General features: G+C 35.8%; 1 protein-coding gene across 6 annotated transcripts in view; it reads left to right on the top strand.

Moving 5' to 3' along the window:
- ADAMTS3 (ADAM metallopeptidase with thrombospondin type 1 motif 3) overlaps positions 1 to 17,019 on the top strand; it is a 223,273-nt gene extending 206,254 nt beyond the window's left edge. For 4 of the 6 annotated variants that reach the window (XM_039845408.1, XM_039845409.1, XM_039845410.1 and 1 more), the window contains exons 18-22: positions 2,663 to 2,828; positions 5,282 to 5,414; positions 9,058 to 9,265; positions 10,831 to 10,948; positions 14,205 to 17,019. In XM_039845408.1, coding sequence (XP_039701342.1) covers positions 2,663 to 2,828; positions 5,282 to 5,414; positions 9,058 to 9,265; positions 10,831 to 10,948; positions 14,205 to 14,764 — 1,185 coding nt within the window. In that variant the 3' untranslated portion in view covers positions 14,765 to 17,019. The remainder of the gene's footprint in view (positions 1 to 2,662; positions 2,829 to 5,281; positions 5,415 to 9,057; positions 9,266 to 10,830; positions 10,949 to 14,204) is intronic. The other 2 variants (XM_039845406.1, XM_039845407.1) reach the window with 1 other exon arrangement.
- The last annotated feature ends 2,879 nt before the right edge of the window (positions 17,020 to 19,898 follow it).

The raw sequence follows: 19,898 nt of genomic DNA, 5'->3' as shown, positions 1-19,898 counted from the left end.
CTAGATTTTGATGTTATATAAGATTTTATTTTATTTGCCTAATCCAAGGTCAAAATAGTTCTTCCCTCTCTCTCTCCCCCCCCCTTTCTTTCTCTCTCTCTCTTTTTTTGTTTTTGTTTGTTTGTTTGTTTGTTTGTTTTGGTAAAGGCTTTTAGGTTTGTGAATTATTTTTAGTTAATTTTTACATAAATTTTGTATGACATGTTAGATTCTTATTTTGCATACATATGTCGATATTATCTACTGCTGCCTAACAAATTACCCCAAATATAGTGACTAAATAAAAAACAACATTATCTCATAATTTCTGTGGATCATGTAGTGGGATCAGGTAAATGGCTACTTGTGGCTCAGAGTATCTCATGAGGTTGCTGTCAGCTATGGCTAAACACCTTAAGGCTCGATGGGAGATCTGATTACCAGCTCACTTACATGGCTATTGGAAAGCCTCAGAAAATTATTCCTCAGATTTTTCTCATGCTGGATTGTGGGCCTGGGGCCTTCACTACAAGAGCCTGTCCACAGGCTGCTTAAGTGTCCTCATCACATGCCAAACTGGCTTCCACTAGAACGAGTGATTCAAGTGACAGAGAAAGTGAAAGAGTGAAACCTAGACAGACGTCAGGGTTTTTAAACCTGATCTTGGGAGTAATATCCCAATACTTCTGCTGTCTATTTGCTAGAAGCAGGTCACCAAATCCAGCCCACACTGAAGGGGAGAGGAATTAACCTCTACTCATTGAGAGGGAAGTTTCTAAGGATTGTGGACACATTTTTAAAGCTACCAGTGTCCAGTTGTTCTAGTATCATTTGTTGAAAAAATTGTCCTTTTTCCATTGAATTGTCTTCTCATTAAATTGTCTTTTCATCTATGTCAAAAATTATCTAAATGTATGTGGGTTTATTTCTGGGCTGTCATTCTGTTTAATAGGTTAGATAATTTTATAGCAAAAGCTATATATTAAGTGAAATCTTTTTAAGTTTGAATACTTGGACCTCATAAGCTCTATTTCACTTGTATAATTACACCGCATTCTTTTCCAGCTGCACAGATTTCTGGCCTCAGAGCCCTGCCACTTAGGCACCACGATGGACTGCCTCAAAGCTTTGTCCACTGATTGTAATGTGAACACAGGAAACAATGTGGGCTGTAGAAATAAGGAGATTTGTAGCATGAGCAGGGGGTTGTGGACAAGCAGAGCTGTATCATTATGACCTCTAAAGGACTGGAACCCACTTTGGGAGCCCCGGGGCATGGTGGCTAGGCCGTCTGGGGCTGAAAGCATTAGATATCTGGCTAGAGTGTAAGGGCCAGGACTTGATTTTTAATGCTATTTTAAAAACAAAACTAAGGGGGAAAAAAGATAACCAAATCCTTCATCTTAGTGATTTAGTATCACTTGATTTCTCAAACAGAAGCTGTTTCTAAAAGTTTAGTTTAAAATATTAATGAATTTTACATTTCTCCCCTTGTATAATTGATATAATCATATAAAACTTACATGAAAGTCAATAAAAACTATTTTTTTAAAAAAAATGCTTTGCTCTAAAAACTAAAAAGCAGAAAACTGAATATATTCACAGTGCTTATTATAAAAAAAGATTAATATCCTTATTATATCAATTATTTAGAAAAAAGATAAGTATACCAATTTTTTTAAAAGGTGACATGACATGAACATGCAATGTACAGCAGACAAAATCAAGTGACTAATAAACATTCAAAAATTACACTTTGCTATTTATCAAACAAATAGTAATTAAAACAATAATCTTTTTCCCATTCACTTAACAAAGATGGAAATTATATAGTTCATAATGCTGAATGGGACACTTTTATATCCTCTCATTATGAAAGTAATACTTGTTCTAACTATTCTGAAGGGCCATTCACCAGTCTGTTATAAGAACTATAAAAAGTGTTTATACTCTCTATCCCCCGAAGGAAAATCAGAAATCACCAAAAAGATGGGGACAAATTCTAATCAATACAGATATAAGTAAATGGTTAAATAATGCATACTGTCTCTAAGGTTAAACACTATGGTGACATTTAAAATTATGTTTTTAAAGAATACTTACTGTCTTGGCAAATGTGCAAAACATATTAAGTAAAATAAGCAAGTCTAGAAAAGTATATATGTGTGTATACACACACACACACACACACACACACACACACAACACACAACATTTAAATACCTTGTGGTAATATCCCAAAATAATAAAAGTTACTTCAGTTTTCTCTGGTTTAGTAGAATTATGGGTGATTTTTATTTTTCTTATATTTTTTCATAATGTGTGTATTTTCTGGAGGGAGCATTATTATCCTTATCATCATAACAAAACAGTTATTTTAAAGAAAAATTTTATGCATATAACTTAATGTATAATGAATCTTGTTGTAAAATTATTTTTATGAAATAAATGCTTCTTAGTGTATGTATTTTATACTTTTCATGGTCAAAGTTTTATATATTTGAATTTTTTTCTTAAATAGAGCACACTTGCACTTTAGTTGATAGTAACAAAAATATATTTTTAGAAACGACTTGAAAGTCTTCCAGTTTTAATAAGAGCAATATTCTGAAATATTTGTAATTTTTCATTCAAAATTTAAAACTCTCAGGTGATTTACATATCTGTTTCATGTGTGCGTTAGATTATACCTCAGGAAAACGATACCCGCTCTAGCCTGACATATAAGTACATCATCCATGAAGACTCTGCACCTACAATCAACAACAACAATGTCATCCAGGAAGAATTAGACACTTTTGAGTGGGCTTTGAAGAGCTGGTCTCAGTGTTCCAAACCCTGTGGTGGAGGTAACAGTTGAACGCATTTATTATATTACAGTGTAATTCACATAAAGCCAGTCTTCTTGCTTCTGCCAAGGATTGTCTCTTATTGAAGCCACAGTCTGAGAATTACCATACATAAATGCTAAAGCATAAATACAAAGCATATTTACTGAAATCTCAGAATGTACTAAGGGTAGGAATCCATTCATAACAAAATTCCTCTTGCCCTTTTCCCTCAGGTTCTTTCTGTCTCACAATCATGTAGTGGTACCTTAATCACTTTACTCTTCCCAAACTGTCCCAAATTCAGTGTCTTCTGGTGCTCACTTTTCTTCTTCACTTTTACTTTCCATACTTATGCATTTCTTTTCTAATAATAAAAGAGTTATCAGTTGCGCTGTATACCAGATGCTGTTTTAAGTGCTTTATATATTAATGCATGAATACCCAAAATGCCTCTATGAGGTCATTTACTATTATCGCTATTGTATTGATGGGGAAACTGAAGCACAGGGAAGATGAGTAATTTGCTCAAACTGTAAGATACAAACCCAGGAGGTCTGGCTTCTGAGTACGTGCTCTTACCACCCTATGCTGCTCTCTGCCATCTCTATAGTAAACCTATTGAGCTGTTCTCAAGGTTTCTCAATTTCTGTCGTCATCCGTTCCTTTCATTCTGAACAACAAATGCTCTAGAATTGAGCTGGCCAAGACAGAATTCTCCCCAACAGAAAGGAGAAGGAAGGGGCTCTCACAATAATGATACTGAGTAACTGAAAACAAAAATTATTATTAGTAGGCAATACCTGGGTAAATCATTTATTTTATAATTATAAATTCAAGGATATATTTCTAAAGCATTTTTTGAGGAAGCATAAAATGTTTTAGTTAATTATGTGAAATGATGCTATATCCATTACGAGATGCTTGTTAATTTGGATCCTCCCTCCTGCTGGACCCTCAGCATTGACTTGGTCAAAAAATTTGTCAGATACACCTTTTTACTATCTACCACATCTATTCCTTCCTCTCCAGGCTTCCTTCATGATTTTGGAAAGGAAGATTATTACAAAAGACTTTTAGTCAACTAACTTTGATTTTCTTCTCTTTATTTCCAGGGTAGTCTTTCTTCACTAAATGAATGAAGAAATGAAAGAATAGAATTATATTATTTCTCTGACTCAAATCTTTTAGTCTCCTAATGTGTTGCCCGAAGACACTACATAATTTATGTCGTATTCTTCCCAAACGTGAATAACCTGAATATAATCATCAGGAGACTATTAAACCCAAATTGTGGGACATTTTACAAAACAACTGACCTATTAAAGATAAAAAAAAGATTCAGAAACTATTTCTGATTAATTACATGACAACTAAATGTGATGCATGGTCCTTGATCGGAAAAACATGGCTATGAAGAACATTATAGGGATAATTAACAGATTTTAATATGGTCTGTATATTAGATAATAGTATTAAGCCTGCATTAAATATCCTGATTTTAAGAATTATAGTGTGTAGTATGAGTATAATAAAAGAATGTGCTTGTTATGAATGATATGCTGAAGTATTCAGAAGTGAAGGATTAGGACGTCAGCAACTTATTCTCAAACTGTTCAGCAAAATTTTACATAAATATATATATTACATATTAAGTATTATAATACCATTTTAATTAATATATAAATATAGGTATATATCTCAAGTATGTTGACATGATAACACAAGGTTAATCTAGCTACAAGGCATGCAAATGTTTATTGTGCTTTCCTTGCAACTTTTTTGTAGGTTTGAAATTTTTCAAAATAAAAATTATTTACAAATGTCAAAGTTGGTGGTTGGGGAGACCTTCAGTAACTCCCTGTGACCTCCAGGATGAAGTCCAAAAACTTAGGTCTGGCACTCAAGGCTTTTAAGATTGGGTCGTTTCCTGTCTCCCACCCCCTTCACACATGAAGCTTCAGGCATTCAAAGAGACCGGCAGTTTTCTCTGTTATTTCCTTTGCTTGGAATATTATTGTTTCATCCCCTTTACAGAATACTATTTGAACTTCAAGATTCTGCCTTAGAAATGCTGAACTTGTAAGCATTCCCTGCTTCTCCTCCAGCTAAATTAGGGACCATCCCCTCCGTGTTCCTTTGGTGCCCCCTACAGCAAATTATTTACATAGCTCAATAAAAGTCACTGAGTATTGACACACTGATTTTCAAATCTGTTGCACACTAGAGTGTATATTCAGGGTCTAGTTTATTAGCAAGTGTGCAGTTGCTATTTAATAACTTGCAATGCTTATTAAATGTAGGCTCTGAAGAGATAAGGATTTTCATTTAATTCCCTTCGGGGCCTTCAGCACCGAGAACAGTGCCTGGCCTCTTGTGTGCACTCTGTAAATATTTGTTGAATGAATGAATGATCAAATATTTAATAGAATGAATAAGTGGTTAAATCCAAAGAAATGTATTTTCTTTCTCAGGTTTCCAGTACACTAAATACGGATGCCGCAGGAAAAGCGATAATAAAATGGTTCATCGCAGCTTCTGCGAAGTCAACAAAAAGCCGAAACCTATTAGAAGAATGTGCAATATTCAAGAGTGTACACATCCACTGTAAGCGCTTATTTTAACTAGCATATCCTGAGGAAAAAATAATAGAGATTTAAATGTCTTTGGCTCTTTTTAGTTTTAATATTCTTTTTAATCAAAGCTAATACATGTACTTGGTTTAAATAGTCAGATCATTTCATGGGAATTATATAAAGCCATGGCTCCCTGCCCTTTACCATAATCTTGCTTCTCACAGGAACAACAACAACAACAACAACAACAACAACAAACAAAACACTTTCCGCTATTATGCTTCTTTTGGGATTTGGTACTACTTTTTTTCACCTAAGTAAAATGTTTTTGCTTCTACTCCTTGAGGTTGCGGAGTAGAAGGGGTAGGGAAAGGTAGGGGAGGTTTTAGATATTATATATCTTGAATTTCCACTGTGGAAGGTGAAGGGTTTTAGCAGTCTTTTACAATCCTTCCCCAAATGCACACCCACAGCCCACATTTCTCCTTTCCTCAGTACTTTCAATATTGATATAATCTATCTTTTACTTATACTAATATTCAGAGTTTACATGATTTCAACAGCATGCATCTATCTCCTTTAACAGCTGAGTCACTTAGCATGCTCTTAGTATGTTCCTTTTCCTGTAAAACTTTCTTCTAGAGTTAAAGAATGTCTTGATTTAAATATATATGTATATATATATTTTACTACTTTATATATATGCTACTTTACATATATATACTATATATAGTATATATTTATATATATGCATACTATATATATATATATATATATATATATATATATATATATATATATATATTTTACTACTTTTCACTAATACATCCCCAAACTCTCTTCCATGGGTATCAATCTCCTTTAAAAACTAAAATATACTCAAGAATTCTGTCACTTGCATCTTCTTAGAGACCTCTTGATGTGTTCCATCTCTGCCCTGGCCTTCCATGCAGTTTTTGCCCTGATGTTTCTTTTTACCATCCTCCTGGAGTCCTACTGCTTCTCTCTGACATTTGATCTCCTGTTTCCTGCCTTCTTTGTCTTCTTATCTTTTGGCGTATTCATTTATTCTGGTGGATTATATCTTCTAGTGGCTTTATGAAAAAAAAGTATATATAGAGAGAGTAAAAATTTTTATGTAAGAATTTCTTCTACACTTAAGAAAAATATACAAGAAGTCAAAATATAAGCATATATAAGAAATCTTTCTTCTAGATCATTTGGACATACACATATACAATTCCAAACTATTTTCCCTCAGAATTTTGATACCACTGTTCCATTGTTTTCTAGACTCCAGTGTTGCTGTCGAAAAGTTTTTTTGTCATTCTGATTCCCAGTTCTTTCCATGAGCCCTATTATTGACATCCAAAGTTTTTAGGATCTTTTTGTTCCCAGTGTCCTAGATGTCACAGTGATGAAACTGCCTCGGTACTCTTCTTCTCTCATCTGTTGTGCCGTGTACTTGTAGTCTTTTTAAAACACGAGAACAATATTTTCACGTCAGACTTTCTCATATTTTTTTTCTTTTTTTATTGTTATTTTTTTCAGGGATATTTGTAGTCAGGCTTCCTAGACAGATCTAATTTTCTTTTCTTTTCTCCTATTGTGTATTCCATTTGTTTAGTATTTCATTTTTGCTATTGTTGTTAAAATTCAAGAGAGTTTTAATATCCGAGAACTCTGTTCCTCAAATTTTCCTTTTTTAAGGCATTTGATTCTTATTTCACAGATGTAACGTATTTTATGTCTTTTAGTATATTAAAGGTTATTTTCTCCTTCATGCATTATATCTTTTGAGTTCTCTTCTTTTGTTTCTTTTTCCTCACCTTCGTGATTTGTGTTAGAGGCTTTCTGTGTTTGGCGATTATTGGCTATTCATGCATATATAAGAATGCAGTTTTACACTGGCTGATTGAAAGCTCGTGTTTTGGCCAAGACTTGTTTGCTTGTGGGCTTCAAGGGAGAGCCGTTAGACTATTGCATTGAAAGACCCTAAATTATTTGAATATTTAGGATTTTTCTAATAAAATGATCAGCTTCCACAGAGTAGAATCAGTCTCCTGCTGACAAGGTATATGCTTATTTAGTAGCTGTTCTGGAAGATGTGTATATGTAGGCAACTAGGGTCTGCTCACTATTCCATGTGTGGATTTCTCAATAAGCCTCAGTTTTCAGTATGGTCTCTTTCTCTGTTGTCTCTTGACTATGTCTGTCATCCACAAGTTAAAAGTCTAGATAACCTTCTATGGATAACCCCCAAGTCTTCTGCTGGGTTGGAGGAGGGGAAATTACCCAGAGGTCTAACTGCCTCCAGGCAGACTTTCCATCAGCCCCCCGTTTTCAGCCCTGCCCTCACCCACACTTTCACCTAAGGCCACCATCTCTGTATGTTTCTGAAGTTCTGTGTCACTTTGTTTATCAGCTCCTACTGTCGACTTAAACGTCTTTTGTAGGTCTGCTGAATTAGTAGTCGTATGTCCAACTGCTTTCTAGGTTCCAAATTATCTTGTGGTGGCTTCTTTTCAATTTTTTTCTTTTTTGCCTTTGCGGGTTTATACCATTTTTATCTTTTGTTGTCATGTAGGAATTTCAGGAGGGAATAAGGAAACCAGAAGCATCTATAACTATGAAATATATACTTCTCATATAATATCTGTCTTCAAATGAGAGTCACTAGTGAGGCCTTTAAAACTGAATACAATTTCTTAGTTGCCACAGTACATTCTACTGCCTGTTTGACAAACTAGAGCAGTCTGAAACTGTGAATACCAAAGACTGCTGAGGTTTTAGCATGGTTATATTTTGGTGCCCCATATATACAGCAATAAAATGCAGAGAGAAAGTAACTTTAGAAGGGATAAATAATATGCCTTTATTACATTCCTACAGATTAAGTAGATAGACTCAACACCAAAAGTGACAGCCCTTTTAGACCTTGTAACTACATGTAATGGAGAATTGCCCATAATATAGTATCCACAGCTGATTTGGAGAGTGCTGGGGGCATTTACACCAGGATTTGGAAATGTCTCATGGGAAATCTTTTTGAAAATACCTTTTTGGAAATATTTCTATCAGGTGCATTCAAGCCCTAGATGCATACTACCTTCCCCTTTTTGTCAGATAAATTAAAGGTCAATATGAAGGACTGAATTTTCCAAACAGGATAGATACTCAGCCTTCATGGCCACAGTTGTAGAAATGAAATAGTCATCTCGGAATACTAAAACATGATTAAACTCAGTTTGCCTTAGCAAGCATCAGATGGATTCCTTTTTCTATTTCCTCTCAGATGTTTAACACCAGTGGGCAATATGGCTGTCATTCGATGTGTTTTTGAAAACTAATGTCATCCTTGAACCTAACTGGGCAATCTTAAGATGAGTTTCAGAAACCCTCTGTTGATCTTTTAGGAAAGGAGAAAAGGTTTCAGAGTTATTGGGAGGCAGAAAAATAGTAATCCATTAAAAATAGAAGTGTCAGGCCTATTGGTAGAAAATTCTAAGACTCTAATTATTCGATGCATCCATCTTTCTGAAAGTGCTTCTTGAATAGCAGTGTGCCCCACTGGGATGCACATCACTCAGCAGAATAGACTAGGCTTGCAGTGCAGGAAGGTGCACACTCTACATCCCAGTGACTGTGTTCAATCTTAACCCCCACACCCACAGCTGGGTAGCAGAGGAGTGGGAGCACTGCACCAAAACCTGTGGGAGTTCCGGCTATCAACTTCGCACCGTACGCTGCCTTCAGCCTCTCCATGATGGTTCGAACCGCTCTGTGCACAGCAAGTACTGTGTGGGTGACCGTCCCGAGAGCCGCCGGCCTTGTAATAGAGTGCCCTGCCCGGCTCAGTGGAAAACGGGGCCCTGGAATGAGGTGGGTGTGTGAGTTCTGTGTGCATGTGTGTGTAAGCATATGAAGCATATTTTAATTTGACTTAAATATCAAGTAGGCTTTGCGTGAATGGAGAAATGCACATATTTTGTAATCACTAATATTTTTTTAAAGTGTTTGCATTTATGACATCGGTAGGGGCAAACCATGTTTTGGTGTTTTGTGACACAGAGGAGTCAAAAGGTGACTGATCCTCTGTTTAATATCTTTGTTGACTTTACCATTCCTATGGGATAAATTCCAAACCCCTGACACCGAATGTTGGGCCCTGCCGCATTTGACCGTGATAATAATTCTTTTTTTTAATCGAGTGTAATAGACATATTAGTTTCAGGTATACAGTATGATGTTTCAATATTTGTATATATTGCAAAATGATCACAAGAAGTCCCACACTGATATTTCTTATTTCTTCTTAATTCTAAGTTCTTGATCCAGTTTGAGTAAACGTTTTGCTGTTTAGAAAAGACCATGCTCGTTCGAGCCTCTTACATCTCAGTGGGCTGCCCTTTCCCCTTCTCCTGTCTAACCGACTCCCTCTCATTGATCAAGGCTCATCTCCAAAATACCACCTTCTAGGGGATGCCTTTCCCACGGTTCTTCCTCTGCTTCTCAAAGGCAAAGAGGCTTACTACTGCTCCACTCACTTCTCAAAAACCATATACTTTGCTTCCCCAGTACCCAACTGGTGCCTGTGTTAATGATGTTTGTTTGGTGACTGGCTGATTCATGTTAGGGTACCTGAATTAACCCCATGTCTTTGGTATTTCAAAAGATTTATAATGGGGAATCATAGGGTCCCAGAAGAAGAGTTTATAGAAGGAAAGGGCATCAAAAAGCAGAGAATGAAGGAGGAAGTGGAGAGCAGGCCCAAGAAGGAAGGACAGGCAAGTGGAAGTCACCTGCACAGACCATAAGTATAACTCAGACCATAAGTATAACTCATGTTCTGTTCCCCTCAGTCCAAGAACAGGGTCCCTTCCTCTGTAGCTCCAGTTTAGATCAATAGAATAGATATTTCTGTACTCAGTTGTAGAGCAGTCAGCCCCTTTAAAGAATTTGTGGGTTTAGTGTAATAATAATTCCAAGGAGGTTGAATTAACCAACGTAGAATGTCAGTAAATTCTGCATCTTTAAGGAAGGTGCAAGGATGGAAAAGCCAATACCATGATCAGCTCCCTGAAAACAGGTACCAGTCCTGTTTCTCAGAATTATGTAGGTATTAACATTATAATATTAATGGCTTCTTTCATATCAAATGTTTACTACATGCCAGGCATAATTTTAACATAAATCATCTCCTTCATTAAGTTCTAAAACAACCCTATGAGGGAAGTATCCCAGCTTTCAGGGGGGAAAGCAATGTGTCTAGGCTGGTAAATGATGGAGCCAGGGAATACAACTAAGATTATCTGTCTCCAAATCACTGATAATACCACAACCATAGTGAAAGAACTACAGAGCTGTGTGCATGTGTGTGCATGGGAAAAGGAAGAAAGGGGTCTTGGTGCAATAAACGTCTGTAATGGCAGCCTTTGTTTCTGTAGTGTTCCGTAACCTGCGGCGAAGGGACGGAGGTGAGGCAGGTCCTTTGCAGGGCTGGAGACCACTGTGTCGGGGAAAAGCCTGAGTCCGTCAGAGCTTGTCAGCTGCCTCCCTGTAATGGTATGTGTGATGCTACTTGGTTTCACTGTTCTGACGATGTTTTTTAAGCCTCAGGAAGCAGAATTTCCTTTCAGGATAAGTTCTGGAATTTCTAGTTGCTTATCGAAAATACCCCCACCCCCCGCCCCATAAAAAAAAAACAGCCTTAAAAAATTAGCCTAATACAATTCTTAAGAATGGTGTGTGAGACCATGTGCCACCCCAGTGGATTATCCTAACCTCTGCAGCCTCTCCCATGGTTTCTGTTAGGCAGCAGTGCTGGAATGAGGGCCCTGTCATGTCTATGTAGTTTCCATCAATTTGTGTTTCTAGAAAAGCTACTTATTTTCTCTCTGATTTTCTTTATAACCTCTCATCATTGTAAAAGCATAATATTGCAGAAGGTTTTCAAATGTACTACAATTATTCAATTTAGACATGTGGGTGATAAATACTATATAAAAACCCGTTTCTAGTATCTGTTCTTCCCTCTGTGTGCACTCCCCCATGGTGATTTCTGAATAGATGCTTTGCATGTATGCAAAAACTTGCCTATCCTACTACTCTCTTACTGTATTGTAAAAGCAGAATTGATTTTCTTTAAAAACAGACAACAGTTTGCTATTGTATAACAAAATATATATTTCAGTTTCCATCTCCCTCCTTTTCTGTGCTCGCTCTATTTATATGTCTCCGTCCCCTCTGCCTCATTTCCTATTGCCATTTTTCATTCCTTTGTCACTGTCTGGTCTTGCTCAACACATGCCGTTTCTTCTCCTCCCTTTCCCCATCTCTTCCTGGCTCCCCTTTTCCTCTTCCTTCCTTTCTGCACCAGAAGTGTCTCACAATTCTCTCCATTCTGTCCTCTACCCCCACCACAAGCTTCCGCTTAGGTAAAATTCTAAGTCTGGCCTTATGACAACTGTGGACACTGCTCTGCCACACTAGTGAGCCTTGGGACTAAAGAAGTCGCCTTTTTGTTGGCCTATAAGACCATAAATAAGTCATTGAATATTGACATCTGCTATATAGTATTTTTTTTTTTCAAGAAAATTGGCAAAGTGCTATTTTATCAAATGTCTTGAGGAAATTTCAGGCCTCAAGTCTTAATTATTTATTTCATTATAAATTTTCATTTGAAATGGTTGCTGGCCTGAACAAGTATGACCATGCGGGGGAGACAAAGGACTCGTATATTTAATCAGTTTTCTCTGGAAAGTATATTTGAAAGTTCAAAACACGAGTCGAAGCCAAAAGAACAAACTTTACTCAGAAGGTGTAAAGTTTATTTACCCTAATATTTTATTCTTATGAAGGCATTACCACCAGGAGGCTAACCACTTTGTAAGCTTTATTGATCTTAATTAATAGCCGATAGAGTTACCTATATATTTCCGCAAATGTGACTAATTGTCATAAAAATTTGCTTCATTTTCTTCCTTTAGTTAAAAGAAAATGTCTTATTGTAAAACAGAGGTGCTAATGAGAGGATATCACGATGTTAGTGATTCTACCTCCTTTTCGCTGCTCTCTTGCTCTGAAATGTAGACCCAAAAGCCATTTTAGAGTTCTAAAAGGCCATTTTTTTCTACCATATATAAATCCATATATATAATAAGTCTCAAGCTGCAATTAAGAGTCAAAAGCCTTTTGAGGCCATGTGTAAATTTCTTTTCCTGAACTTTATGTTATTATTTGGGCATGGACTGAGAAGGCTAAAAACAAATTTCTTAATTTTAATGATTTTCTGTCATGTGAATCCTTTTCTATGCACCATTTTAATTATACTATTTATTGTTGTCGTTAAGCCCTTCCCATCTACTCCAAGGCAAATTATCATAAAATGAATATATTCCTTTGCTCTTATTTGTTTCTTCTCAGAACCTCTCTCCTGTTTCTTTATACAGAAGCATATTCTGGCCATAATTAGACCTAGGCATGAATGTCAAGCTGCTCACAGAGACAGGAGACTCTCACGTGGCCCTAACTCAGAACAGAAAGCTTTGAACTGGGCCAGAGCTTTCAATGCATAAGACATTAATTTCCTTATTTTAAGATATAGGCCTAGAAAAAGTCATTTAGATATGATGAGAATAGATATTTGAGGTGAAACCATTAATGTGATTTTCAGGCATTCAGAACATAACTAGATTACCTTAGCTAATAGGAAATTTCAAACACATCATACTATATAATAATAGATCTGTAAACAGACATTCGGCAGATCAAGTTATTCCACAATCTGGGAAGTAGGCATGGTATTATAACTCTGAGGGGTAATTTTATAATTTCTAATAGGTACTAAGTAAAGGTGGTAGTTTTAGCTCTCTATTGGCCTTGCCAACTGACCTTTCTTTTTTCAATTTCTTTGACAAGTTATATGGCAGGTTCCTTACCTAGCAATTTAGTATTATCCAATAACACATTATAATTTAAAGTGATTACAGTACATAAATGCCACAATTTGTAATTCTTTGCATTTATTAATTGGACAGGAGAATCAGTATTTCTGTGCTGCACTATGTGCATGCGATCCATATAGGATATGCCCTGGAATGACTGAAAATAAGTACAAACATTTTCATGGGCTCTATATTTGAATTTTTTTTTAAACTCTAATTCTTATAATCTGTATACAATAAGATTTTTAAATAATAAAAATAGTATACACACGTGTATCAGATGTTTCATGGATGTTACTTTAGTACTCTTTAAACATCTTTAAACAATGAAATTAAAGAACCATGATTTATTCATAAGAAAGTTGGCACACTTTACCCAAATTTGCACTTTGAAATAACCTGAGGATATTCATTAGTACACATGAAACTATTGTATTCACTCTGGAGAATATTTTTCTAATCAAGATCTTGATTTTCCTTTTAGTAATATATTTTTAATTTGTTCCAACAGGTCTTTAGTATTTTGATTTGAAATTTAATATAGAGGCTACTATATTAGAAAGACTTAAATGCCGTAAAAAAACAGATGCCCCTTGATTTCCTAAAAAATATATGTGGTAGAATAAATCCTATTTTCTCATTCAAAAATCAGATATATGTTCTTAGTAGGAAGAAAAACTTACCCACAATCTGAAGTCTCCTGGTGGAGATATTCAAATGGGGGTCAGTCCAAGTGCTTTGCACATAAAGAACTACTGATATTTTTAACGTAAAGGCTCGTGTGGACAACTCTCATCAATTAAATCATTTTATATTCATAAACAATTTTTCCTCTTTATATTTTATGTTTAGATGTTTTGTTTTAATTTTCACAGAAGAGCCGTGTTTGGGAGATAAATCCATATTCTGCCAAATGGAGGTGCTGGCACGATACTGCTCCATACCAGGTTATAACAAGTTATGTTGCGAGTCGTGTAGTAAGCGCAGTAGCACCCTGCCGCCATCGTACCTTCCAGAAGCTGCTGAAACTCATGATGATGCTATCTTTAACCCTAGTGACCTCCCTGGATCTCTAGTAATGCCTACATCTTTGGTTACTTACTATTCAGAGATACCCTCTGAGAGGAAGAAATCTTTAAGTAGGATCTCTTCCATGGGAGGTCCAAATGCATATGCTGCTTTCAGGCCAAACAGTAAACCTGATGGTGCTAACTTACCCCAGAGGAGCGCTCAGCAAACAGGAACTAAGACTGTGAGACTGGTCTCCCCTGCCACCAAGAGTGGCCACCTCAATTCATCTTCACAAATGGCTGCTGCCCCCTTCCTGGCAGTCAGTGATTCAATAGGTGCTTCTTCTCAGGCAAGAACCTCAAAGAAAGATGAAAAGATTATTGACAAGAGACATCCGATAAGGTCATCCACCTTGGAAAGATGAGAAAGTAAATCTAAAAAGCTAGAAATCAGAGGAAGACCAGGACAAGCTCCCTCTCCCCGTGGTGCATACAGCTTGTTTAAAGTGGAAATCTTCATAGATTGTCAACTCATTATACCTGTAAGTGGAAGAACAAAAAGTGCTGGTTCACTTTCTAGTTGCTTTCATCCTTTTTTTTTGTTCTGCATTGACTCATTTACCAGAATTCATCGGAAGAAAGCACCAAAGATTATTAACAGAAGGAAAGTAATTGCTAAGTGTATTGGTCACTCTCTAAATAGAAAAGGGACTGGAACCAATTGTGCATATCAGCTGATTTTTTGTTTTAAAAAAGTTATAGTAAAAATTGAAAAGAGGTGCCAACTGTTTACACCTTAACAAAATATTTTGGAAAAGGAGCAAAGAATTCGTAGACTTGTATTTCTATTTATCTATATTAGAAATATTGTATGAGCAAATTTGCAGCTGTTGTGTAAATACTGTATATTGCAGAAATCAGTATTATTTTAAGAGATGTGTTCTCAAACGATTGTTTACTATATTACATTTCTGGATGTTCCAGGTGCCTGTCATTGAGTATTGCCTTATTTGACACTCTATGGGTGGATTTTCAAAGCAGAACATTATAAAGAAGAAGTTAGAATTGCAGCTACTGACAATACAAAGGGTTTTGTTTAATCAACAAAGTGATACCTAAATAACAGAAAAAAAGATATACGGATTTCAGCTTACCTATTACAGACTATCCTTTCATAAAAAAGGAATAAGATTTGTGTCTTACTATATTTGTGGTCACAGGGAACAGAGACCAGTAAAATACTAAAACACTCTTAACCAGGCCCTCAGTAGGCACCCCTCAAGTGTCCTCTTTTCTTGTTATTATTTCCCCCCTGTTGACACATACAAAAAGGTATACTCGAGGTACTGTAATAGCAAAGGAAAAATGTCTTAAGATAATTTGTATGTTGGTAGCTGAGAAAAACATTGAACTAGAATTAACTCTCAAGTATAGTAGGGCTTTGGAAGCAAGTTCAAGAAAGCATTTGTCAATGGTTGCAATATTTATTTTCTGCATGGTTCATATCCAAATGTTCACAACCACAATGCATCTGACTGCAATAATGTGCTAGTAATTTATGTCAGTGGTCACCTTATTCACAGTGAAACCAGAAATGCTCTCTCCAGGGAGTAGATGTAAAGTACTTGTATATAGAATTCAGAACTGAAGATATTTATTAAAAGTTGATTTTTTTTTCTTGATAGTATTTTTATGTACTAAATATTTACACTATATCAATGACTATTTTGGTAAACTAGAGAGACATAATTAGAGATGCATGCTTTGTTCTGTACCTAGAGAAATTTAAGCAAACTACATCACATCAAAGAACTAAATTTGAACAAATTGAATGTGATGGAAACCATTTGTATTTTTAAAGTGGTTGATACAAAGTTGATCATTCGATTCCATTCAATAAAACAAAATATCATGGACTCAGCTAGCTTTTTATGAAATAGTGAATTAGAAACTTTTAAGTATGTGAAAGAGATACATACTTCATGAATTATACTTCAAAGAAAAAAGAAAAGGGTTAGCATGTTTTTGAGTTCAGTTCCTGAACTATTTAAAAATGTATTGTGCAAACAAAAATCTAGATATGTTACGCTCAAAGCACAGAATGTGCAAGGACTTTTGTATTTTAACCATGGTAAACTAACAGCTTCACCTGTTGACTGTATACCTCCAAGGAAATCGCTGCTACTTTGTGCAAGACTTTCGAAAGTCAAATGAATTAGGTGAATTCCAGATCATTTAAAAAAAAAAATCCCTAAGCTTCGAGTAGAAGTCTTTTGTCCCCCCAAATTTTCCCAGAATGAATTCTCTCTAGTTTGCTTGAGAATATGGAGAAATATGGTCCACAGGAGAATATGGGGAAAGATGGTCACACACATACACCTCCCATAAAGATGTACATATTCGTTATACTTCTGATCTTCATGCTTCCTTTTCTACTAAGCTAAAACTTCCTTTTTATCAACGTGTACACTACTGATGCTGTTTGTTGTATTGAGAGCACATAGTAATAAAAATGTTAACAAAATATAGATCTGGCTCTATCTAGATTTTATCATTAGATTCATCACTGAGTAATGAAAATGTGTTCTTTTCTCCTATGAGATGAAATAGCATCAAATTCATTTGCTATTGGACTTGCTCTAAATAGGCTCGAATAAAGTGACAGTGTCTCCTATTCTTACATCAGGGTGTATCATAATATTTTTAAAAATAAAATTTAAAAATCCAAATACGAGGTTATGGGGTGTGACTTTTTGCTTAAGTTCATTCCACAGAACTATGAAGAGGCAGAGAGAAGATGGCGATCCTGCTGGTACATATGAGAAGGAAAAGGGGGTGCTTTTTAAAGAAAAGCTGCTCACCAACTGATTCCTGATTACCTGAGAATTGGTAGGAACGCATCACTCATGACTCAGGAGTATGGGAAGGAACAGGACATCACAGTGGAGGGCCTTTCCATATGTAACAGGGAGACCCTATTGTGCTATGGTTTAAACTGCAAAGGCACGCCACCTCAGGCTTGAAATCCACCTGCAACTTCATATCTGAATGATCTTGGGTAACCTGACTAGAATACAGTTTTCTCATCTGTAAAATGGGAGACAGAATTGGCAAACATCATTACGTGATAGCTGTGAGACATGAAACAAGCTGTTAGCACATAGTAACTCACAATAAATAGCATCATTGACTTTGTATCATCTCCAGCTTCCTCCTTGTCATCCTCATTATGTAGCCAAGCCACAGCTTTCCTCTTGGGTCCACAGCCATTTTGAATCATGGTCACTGTGTCTCATTGATGGTGGTAAAGAATGTAGTTTCAAGAATCTAAAGACAAAAAAATTTAGCTTTAAAAATTGATAGGAAGGACAAACTCATTAAAAATAATCTCATTAACTTTGAAGAATTATAGCTATTATGCCCACTGTCCCTCTGCAAACAATAAATAGCCAAACTAAGGGATTAATTATGTATTTCAGCAAAGATGGTCAGAGGTGCAATAATGCCCTAAAATTATTAGCAAAAAATATATATATTTCTCATAAATTTACATTAATATACTTTGCAGAAATACTGACAAGTCATTCCTCTGTATATAATATTTACTTCATGAAAAGACTTTAAAAGATATTGTAAAAAATCAATTGAAAAAATGATGAAAATATAAGGCAAAAAGGACACTTGTTTAAAAAGTACTAAATTTAAAAAAAAATTAAAAAATGGTTAAACTAATTAAAACGAGGAAAAAAATATAAAAACCATCCTAGGATGCACAAGCATTAGAACACATCAACTAAGATTAGAAAGCAGTCACTTTGAGCCTAGATACTTTTGAATAATTCACTTAGAGCTAGAGATAAAATTTAAAAGTTAATTAAAATACTGTCTACCAAGTAAAACATAATCTACTAAAATGAATTTGTTATCAAAAACATAAAATCTAATACAAGACAAGGTGCTATAAATGTACCTAGGAATCAGAATCGCCCCCTCATTTCCCCCTTCTTGATACATGGCAGGTGCATAGAAAGTTGCTCATCCACTTTGTGGCAGCGCTAATGTTACTACATCGACACTGTTATTTGGAGAGGCTGCTCTTTTTCAGCCAATTCATAGTTTCAAATAAATTATTGATTTGACCAATTAGCTTCCAATCATTTGATTAATTCACCTGGGTCTAAGTAGTGTATGTGTGTACACACACACACACACACACACACACACACACACACACTTTACCCTACCAAAAAACCAAAATTACTCTCATGTCAGGGAACAAAATGATTATTCACAGCCAAATGTTATTCTTACTCATATCATGAGTGTGAATAACCTGGATCACTCCAGAAGCTTAAACCAAAATAACAAAGCTTTATAATCCACTACTGAATAAACAAATCATGCTAAAAGTAGGAATATATCCACACAAAAAAAGTTTATTTTCAAATTAACTGTTTGGAGACTTACATGGAAGGACTCTCACTAGTTCAAGAGTGAAAACAAACTTCTCCATGGTAGAACAAAAAGGGACAGTAAACCTTTCTATTCTCATGCCAAAGAGACAAGACTTCTAAACTTCACAAGAAGTACAGTGCCCTGGTCGACAGTGCGGGCTTTAAATCTAGCTTGTGTTGGTTCTATAGCCAACTAATTGTGATTTGAGTGAATTCCTTCATGTCCTAAACCTCAGTTTTTTAATTTATGAAATAAAGATGACAGTGATACATATTTCATGGGGCTGTTTGAGCATGAAATTAGATAATCCAGGAAAAGCAATGAAATGAAGCCTGACAGGTATTAGGTGTTTAATAAAAGCTTGTAATGACTTCAACAGACCTCAAAACATTCAATTTGTTTTTTTTTAAATCACAATATTCAAAAAGGCCCATCTGCCCAAAAGAAGTTGGAACACAAGATCCGAAGGAGAGAGTTTTATGAACTATGCATGTAATGTAAATGTTGTCTTTTCATGACAGGAACAATAGGGCAAATGATTCCAGAGATCAAGGGACTGCTTTTTCCGAGGAGGCATCATGCACCACAAGATAGTGTCCACAGATCTGCTGCCACCAAATCCTCTTCAATGAGTGACATACTTTCCCCAGGGCCTAGGGGAGGGGCTCTGACTATTGCATGCCCAGGGAAGAAGGGCTCATATATGACCTTTATAACTGAAGGCCATTATCCCTGCATCAGCAAGTGTTTATGTGATCACCCTAAAGAAATGAAAAGTATGCATTTTGAGATAGAAAATCTGAAGGCCTTCTAGTGAAGTATATTGCACTTCCAAATGAGATTACTGCAACTCTGCACACTACACAGAAATGTGTCCAACTATATGTGTGGGGCATCTTCATTTGTGTATATTGGCTACTGGGGTGAGTCACATTTCTCTAATTTTTCAGAAGATCTGTCTAATAATGATATATATTATTCTGGTTTCTCTGTTCTATTTCTCAACTTCTATTTTTACATCTCAGATGTTGCATGGTGCTGAAGGCAGCAACACAGCCTCTGGCTGAATGCTTTCTTATCTATAATGTTCTCAACATGTAGCCC

Source organism: Pteropus medius, unplaced genomic scaffold, assembly GCF_902729225.1.
Source record: "Pteropus medius unplaced genomic scaffold, Ma_sr-lr_union100, whole genome shotgun sequence".
Taxonomy (NCBI): Eukaryota; Metazoa; Chordata; class Mammalia; order Chiroptera; family Pteropodidae; genus Pteropus; species Pteropus medius.
This window is presented reverse-complemented; position numbering and strand designations above follow the sequence as displayed.